We start from the raw sequence: 7,756 nt of genomic DNA, 5'->3' as shown, positions 1-7,756 counted from the left end.
CCCCAACTCCCCCAAGTAAAAAAAAAATGTAAAGCACAATTCACAATTAAGCTATTTGATAGTGAATTAATTAAGAGGTAAAATAGTTAGAATTGCTATTTTTATCTTTTACTATATGCCGGTGTCTAGTTAATTTTTATTTTTACCATCTTAAGATGACTATTTTAATTATGAGCTCATTCAAAATTAAAAATAATATAAATACGGGGAAACCAGAATATAATTAGAAATTTAGAATTAATACACTGATACTCCTAACAGAGAAGGTGTGTATAGCTTCTGTAGAAATCAATGTTTTATACACATAAGATGTTAATTCTTTCCTATTCACAAAATCAGAAACAGAAAAAAGAGAAGGAAAAGAAGACGAAGAAAAACTGGCACAAAGCGAAGTACGTAACCCCAACCCCCCCCCCCCCCCCCCCCACCAAAAAAAAAAAAAAAAAAACTCCACTCTTTTGTCATATACTTATTATATTTATATAAAAAAATTATGTACTATGGAATGTCATGGAAAATAGGATCATCAAGAAGTTCCGACCACATTTGAGCGGCGCCGCCGTAGCTCGACGCACTGCAGGCATCCACAGTGTTATTAATAATGGAGCTCGATGGCGACAGAGTCTGCTGCAGCCAGGGCGAAGAAGACGGCGGCGAATTTTCCCCTTGCGGGAGCACTCCGGCGAAGTCCGAGCCCTGAGGCATAACCCCACTGCATGGCGCCGCCTGCAAGTCCGGCAGATGCGCGAAGTGCGCGGGCGGAGCGTCGAGGTGGGCGAAAATGGCGGCGTCGACGTCAGAAAGAGCGGCGGCGGTGTGGAAATTAGGGATTGGGATTGAGGGGTGAAGGAGATGGTTGAGGCATTGATTGAGGCGAGCCATTTGTAGGGCTTGGGATTGGATACGGATGGCCTGATCCTCCCAGGAAGAGGGGTTCTCGATGAGGTTGGCGAGGGCCAGGAGTTGAGGAAGCGTCGCGAATAAGTCGGTGCGGGGCTGGTGGGTCATCGGGTCGAACCCCATCTGGATCAGCTTCTTCTTCAGATGCGTGTTCCAGAAATTCTTTATCTCGTTGTCTGTTCTTCCCGGAAGGTGCGTCGCTATTGCAGACCACCTTCATTTTGCAATAACTTAATATAACATACATACTTGTAATTGTGTAGAAGAGAGAGAGAGAGATTAATTACTTGTTGCCGAGAATGGCGTGGAGGTTGAGGATGGTTTGCTCTTCGTCTTGGGAGAATTTGCCTCTCTTGATATCTGGTCTTAGATAGTTGGTCCAACGAAGCCTGCAGCTCTTTCCACATCTGTTTAGGCCTGCAAATACCATAACAAACATATTACTTATAATATTATTCAATATATATGAAAGAAAAATGAGGAGTTAAAGTTATGTATATACGTACCAGCAAGTCTTGGGAGGGCTCTCCAGCTGCCGTGGCCATGTTTTTGGATGTATTTGGTGAGGATATCGTCTTCCTCAGGAGTCCAGGGGCCTTTTTTCACACCACTATCATCAGAAATCGGAGATCTTCCCATCTCGGCCCTCTCCTTTCTCTCTCTAAACTATACTTGATTCTGCTTTCGATTGCTTCTTACAATTAATCCTACCAAATAACTACTATATATATATATATATATTAGTGCAACTATTGTCTCCCCTCGTTTGTCTTCTTCTAGCATGTCCTATGATATGGGACATAGCTTCTGTAGGAGGGAGGCCCACATGATTCTGCCACTTCATCAATTATCACTACCCTTTTTATATATTAATTAATTATAGGGGAAAAATCGATTTAAATTAAACAGCTGTGACTGCAATATTTATTTGAGGTTTAATTAGCTTTTTTTGCACCAAAATACACTAGAGAATATTTGCGTATCGATACAAATGTGGAGGACGTTTTTGTACCTTGTCCCTAAATTTTAGTATATAATAAAAAAGAAGGCAACAAAAACCATGGAGGAAAAAGAACAAATTTTTTGGAAAGACAAAGTAAACCAAAAAAGGAATAGGGGCAAATTTGGGAGTTAGTGTTGTTTCAAAATCAACAATGATAAGAAAATAGAGTAGAAAAGGTTGAAAGGAAGAAGTCAATATGAGGAACAGGTGGCGGCTACCATCTGGTCAGAACAACACACTCCATGCACGCAATCGTCGTCACTGATTGCATATTTTGCATGGTGATTTCTTTTTTCATAAATTCACGTCAGGTTTTATGTAAATATATGGGTGAAGTATGTCCCGACATGAATATTTTTCATACAATGTTTCTAATTTCATTCTTAATTTCTTAAAAATTCTTTGTTTTCAGTATTGTTTATAAAATGTTTCGCTATATAGTAAAATTTAGTAATGAAAAGACGATTCATTTCATCAAGACTCACGTAAAATTTAACTTTTAAAAAAAAATTACCACCTAATTAAACATTAAAACTACGTCATTCATCTCTTTCTACAAAATCTCATCTACATCACTTTCAAAATCTGCAACCATCTTCCTTCTAACTCCGACCAAGAGACCGCCACTTACCACAGTTGCCATATGAATCTTACTTCTAAATTTGCATTGTGAGATTCAACCCACCAATTTTTTATGCTATTAATTTCACTTTGGTGATGATGGAGCAAGGCTAACAACAGAAGAAGCAGTGGTAGAACATCGACTTTCACCGATTTTGGATAAGAGATCGACTTATTTTGGAAGGAGAGTTTTTTGCGTTGATTAACGATGATGAGAGATGGAGAGATTGTTAAATTTTCATTTATTTTCACTTAGCATAAAAAAGACGTTGTTTCATATGGCGAGTTGGAAAAAAAGACTCACCTAAGACTCTGGTGCGATGAATTATCTTTTCATCACCAGAATTTGGATCGTCATACATTTTATGGAAAAAGCTTAAAATTGAAGGGTTTTGAAGAGAACATGAAAGTTGAGGACATTTTATGAAAGATGCTGAAAGTTGGGGACACAAAACACTATTAACCATGAATGTGTGGTTATAGCAAGAAATATATTTTTCGTGAGAAAGTATACATAATGAATTTTCTTATAAAATTAATACATTCACTGTTAACTTTAATGGATTCGAAAAAAAATGAAATGTTTGCTTCCTCTCCAAGATTCGACCTCAACCTCAGGTACTGCATTTATTCATTCATCAATTAAATGCGGTTGTATATAAAAAAGAAAAACCAATGGAACCCTTACAAAAATAAATGCATACGCGTACACACACATACGTGCATCATATATAAAATTTCCAACGTTTATGGGTCCATTTCTGATAGTTATGTGCCTCGCTTTGTTTATTATTTCCCTTTATATATGATTAATTAAAATAAGTTTAGCAGAAGAAACAAAATAGATGCATAACTTAGGGTATCATTGCTTGCAATTTGACTAGAATAAATAAAATGTACTCCTATATATCCACATACACATGAACGTATATATAGACATATTTGATGTGCTCAAGCTATCACTTGCCCTTGCCCTTGATCTTGAGAGAATAATTTATAAACAAATTTTAAAAAATATATATATACAACTCACATGGGGGGTAGTACTTTCCATGTGTGGTAAATTTGACTCCACACATTGGATAAATTGAGGAAAGATTAATGATTCAAATGTGTTCCTATATTCATCTCTATACTATTGGCGGACCTCCAGATTTTGATCGTTGCAGCCATTCCTTTCTATCAGCCAAGTGTGATAAATAGAAATAGTGCAAAAAAATATTAGTATATAATTTTTCTTTTTGCTAAAATAATTAATAATAGTTCCTTATTTCTCCCTATAATTAATTACTCGAACATTAGATTTATTAGAGAGCATTTACTTTGAACAGTTAGTCTTAATAGATAAAAAATGGTATGACTAATCTATTGTTTACTCAAATGGGGATTGAAATTTTGAGATATGTCAAGGCCATTGATTATTTATATCATTTAAGATTGTTTTGCTTGATTCATATCACATTGAAATGGTGGTTGGAAAAATCCTACTCGTAAGGATAAAATTACTCAATCATGCAAATAAACACGTCCTTAGTATATAAATCATTATCATATAATATGGATTAATTCCTCATTTCCCCTTATAACTAATGACTCGAACGTCCAATTTATTTGTATATATAAATTATTATCATACGGATTATTGATTACGTATGCCAACAGAGACAACTCTCTGAAACTAAACTTCCATTAATTTCTCCCAATTTCTAAAAGACTTGGGAAATTAAGTAGTAACGTATAGATATATGTTATTGTGTAGCTAGTAAGTATGCACACACGTTGTAAGTAGTTAGTATATGTATATATACGTCGTAATTAATTAATGTGTGGTGCATATATATGGCCTAGATATCATCGAAAAACTTTGCTTCTCCACAGAAGTGAAAAGCACAGTAAGAGATGTTGACATTAAGAGGTGGTGACCACTTTCCCATTTGTATAATTAATTGAGCAGGAGAGATGAGAGGAAGGGTTAGAGAAGAAGTTGGTGCAGCAAACTTTCTAATATTACTTTCACCACCTTTCCGCACACACACTACTTGTGTGTGGGATGCATCTTTTCTAAATCACTATACATAATTATGTGTTATAAATCACACAATATAATGCAATTGTGTTATGCATCTTCCAAGACAATCATCATGCAATCCATAAGTACTTTAAAAAAAAAAAAAAAAATCCCGTTTAACATTATTACTTATACAGAATATTAATTATAAAATCAAATCAAATTAACTACGAGTATGCACCGGCCGATGCAATTTCCGGATGTTCAAATTAATTAATCATTTTTATTACATGGTGTAACATTTCATTCAAACTATTTCACAATATATATATATATAGGGGTGAGCTACCATCAAAACACTTTTAAGTGTATAATGAGGAACAAATCATGTCCATTAGATTGTAGTGAATTAATGACCCTGATCAAATTATATGGAGATCCGAAATTCGTAATTGTTTCCCTTGCAATTCATACGTTTTTTTTATTACGAATTGAAAGTACTTTTGTTACGAATTATATCTATGCACGAATTTGAAGTTCTTTTGTTACGAATTATGTTCCGATTAGGCAAATTTTAAGCCATAAGATCAACCAAGATCTAGTGGACAAGATTTTGTTCCAATTTTATACACTTAAAAATGTTCTTATTTTAGATCATTATTCAATGACATGGGAGAGTGTAGATCAATGATAGCTAAGAATTAATAATCACCCTTTGATCCATTTAATCCATGCGTTAAAATTAATAATTGAATCCTAATTTTTCGTGAATTTCATATTAGTCATGCGAGAATCTCATATACTAATTTACAACTTCTTATAATTAACTTATGTAAGTATAATGTATTTTTATACACGCAACTGACTACCTTGTATAATGATAAGGTATCAGAATTAATATTGCACTTTTTTTTTTCAAGATTAGTCACGCCCTTCCAATCCAACTTAATTAATGGTTAAATTTGATTCTTAATTCTTATATTTCTCACTATAACCTATATATATTTATATATAATAGCATCACTATTGCACTACTAGCTATACAAGAAATATATAATTCATGAGGAATGTTATAATTATGCTTCATATTTTATGTGAGCACCGGTCACGTTTAGCTCAAGTTAGTGTTATCCTTTTTATTTTATACATTCATCTTAATTTTAATATCTCATAAATTATTATTGATATTATTAATTTATAAATTACATAAAAATCAACGCTTAATCTATTTTTTTATTAAGTATTAAAAATTAAAGAGAAAATGAACAAATGGATGGAGCTGTAATTTTTATGTTATTTATAAAATTATGATCATAATAATAATAATTTGCGAAGTATTAGAATAAAAAAAATGCTAATATGGATTAAACGTGAATGGTACTCACATAAAATTAAATGTTCACATATATAAAATATTAATTTAGCATAAAATTTCTCAATAATACATAATGAAATTATAAAATTTAAAATGGAAAACACATAATTACTTAAGAGAAAGAGGCTGGCTCATTAATGAAAGTCCAAATCTTACTTCATCATCTGCTTCTTTCAAACCTAAACTGGATTTTTAAGTGTCAATATCAATTCATCAATTTAGTCAACTAGCTATGACGTGTGTGTATAGGACCCGCGATTCCTCTCCACGAAATTTACCTATTTCCACCATGAATCAAAAGGGGGGAAACAAATAAATAAAAGGAATTTTTCGGAATAAATGGGTTATATTTTGGTTAACACCATATTTACTATTTTCTTCATTAAAATAAATTTTAAATTTACTAGCTTTAAGCTAATTAAGACTATTTAATAGATGATACAAAAAAAAAAGTAATGGATTGAATATTTGAGTAAGAAGGACAAACTTTTTGGATAAATGACAAGTATAGAATTATTAAAAGCCAATTGAAAGTATTTTCTTGAATGAATCAAATATTAATGTCTGATATAATTAAATTTATAAGTTATTGAGATTTTTACCCAAGCGATATTAACTCGTGTGATGCCAAACATGCATGTTTCTTAAAACATACGCGAGAAACAACCCTTACGTAAAATTGCTGTCGGCACAAGTTTTGTCCTCCAAAATATTCATATAAATAGAAATTAAGCCTCACATTAAAAACAAAATATAATAAGATAAAAATGTTACCTGCTTTAGCTTGTTTTTCACTCCTAATTAGTTCACGAAAGTCCGGAAGTTAGTTAAGCATTTTTTCACAATTGAGACACTTTTCCATGCTTTTTCTGAAAGTAAATGACCTCTTCTTCACACACACATACACACAGAAAAGGAAAATCAATTCTTATTCCTTTTATAGGTTGCCTAGTCTATCTCAAATGTCTACTCTCTTTTTTAGTACGAAAATTTAAACGGGGATAATTAAAGAGTACAATGATAAAAAGTGAAAATTTAGATGAGGATGATTAAAAAGTAAAGATAAAAATTGATGGAACTCACTTTTATCTTATCTTGTGAGATGAATAAAAATTTAGATTGAGATGATTAAAGAGTAAAAAAAATAAAAAATAGTGAAGCTCATTTTCCTTTTTTTAAAAATAGACATTTGTTATAGGATAACTCAAAAACGAAACATAGACACTTGTTATATATGAGACAAATGGAGACTTGAGTATATATCCTTAAAAAGAATTAATAATAATTTTCATTTTATCTTATAATATCTAGATTCATACTCCCTCCGTCCTATTTGTATTGGCTCATTTACTCTCACTGAAGGGGCCAATACAAATGGGACGGAGGGAGTAGTATATAATATTTTGAAATTATGGTCAAAAAGTACACGAACTTTAATTTGGTAAAAATTACAATTTTCACTTGAACTTTCAATTAAGCCAAAAATACATGAACTTATATTTTAGTTGCAATTTTCACTTGAGTTTGACTTCAAGCGAAATTAGAGCTTAGTTGACAATCGAAAGTTCCTTGATGTTGGTCTAACTTTTGATGAAAATGAATATTTATAAGCTCAGAGTTCTAGAAAGGCAAAATTAATATATTTGACTTAATTTCAACTGTCAACTAAACTCTAGTTACGACGGAAGTCAAACTCAAATGAAAATTGCAACTAAAATATAAATTCATGTACTCCCTCCGTCCCGCTTCAAAAAATTTCATTAATTTACTCGATCTTTATTTTAAAAAAATTCACTCTCTCTCTTACCAAGATTTTTCTTTTTACTTTATTTCATTAATTTACTCGATC

The 7,756-nt window shown here is 32.3% G+C and overlaps 1 protein-coding gene across 1 annotated transcript; it reads right to left on the bottom strand.

Annotated features, from left to right (window-relative positions):
* Positions 1–205: 205 nt before the first annotated feature.
* LOC131021833 (transcription factor MYB92-like) lies at positions 206–1,659 on the bottom strand. The gene is made up of 3 exons (XM_057951126.1): positions 1,407–1,659; positions 1,188–1,317; positions 206–1,114 (listed from the first exon to the last, which is right to left on the bottom strand). The coding sequence occupies exons 1-3, from the start codon at positions 1,537–1,539 to the stop codon at positions 499–501; spliced, it is 879 nt and encodes a 292-aa protein (XP_057807109.1). The 5' UTR covers positions 1,540–1,659; the 3' UTR covers positions 206–498.
* Between the last annotated feature and the right edge of the window lie 6,097 nt (positions 1,660–7,756).

The sequence above is a fragment of the Salvia miltiorrhiza genome, chromosome 4 (assembly GCF_028751815.1).
Source record: "Salvia miltiorrhiza cultivar Shanhuang (shh) chromosome 4, IMPLAD_Smil_shh, whole genome shotgun sequence".
Taxonomy (NCBI): Eukaryota; Viridiplantae; Streptophyta; class Magnoliopsida; order Lamiales; family Lamiaceae; genus Salvia; species Salvia miltiorrhiza.
The sequence above is the reverse complement of the archived record's forward strand: the minus strand, read 5'-3'. Positions and strand labels throughout refer to the sequence as shown.

What these genes read in the sequence shown, in the direction of transcription:
- LOC131021833 (XM_057951126.1), bottom strand. Translation starts at nt 1,539, where the DNA reads ATGGGAAGATCTCCGATTTCTGATGATAGTGGTGTGAAAAAAGGCCCC. An exon ending in AGCCCTCCCAAGACTTGCTG is followed by an intron (nt 1,318 to 1,406) that starts GTACGTATATAC and finishes TGGTATTTGCAG; the next exon opens with GCCTAAACAGATGTGGAAAG. An exon ending in CACGCCATTCTCGGCAACAA is followed by an intron (nt 1,115 to 1,187) that starts GTAATTAATCTC and finishes TGCAAAATGAAG; the next exon opens with GTGGTCTGCAATAGCGACGC.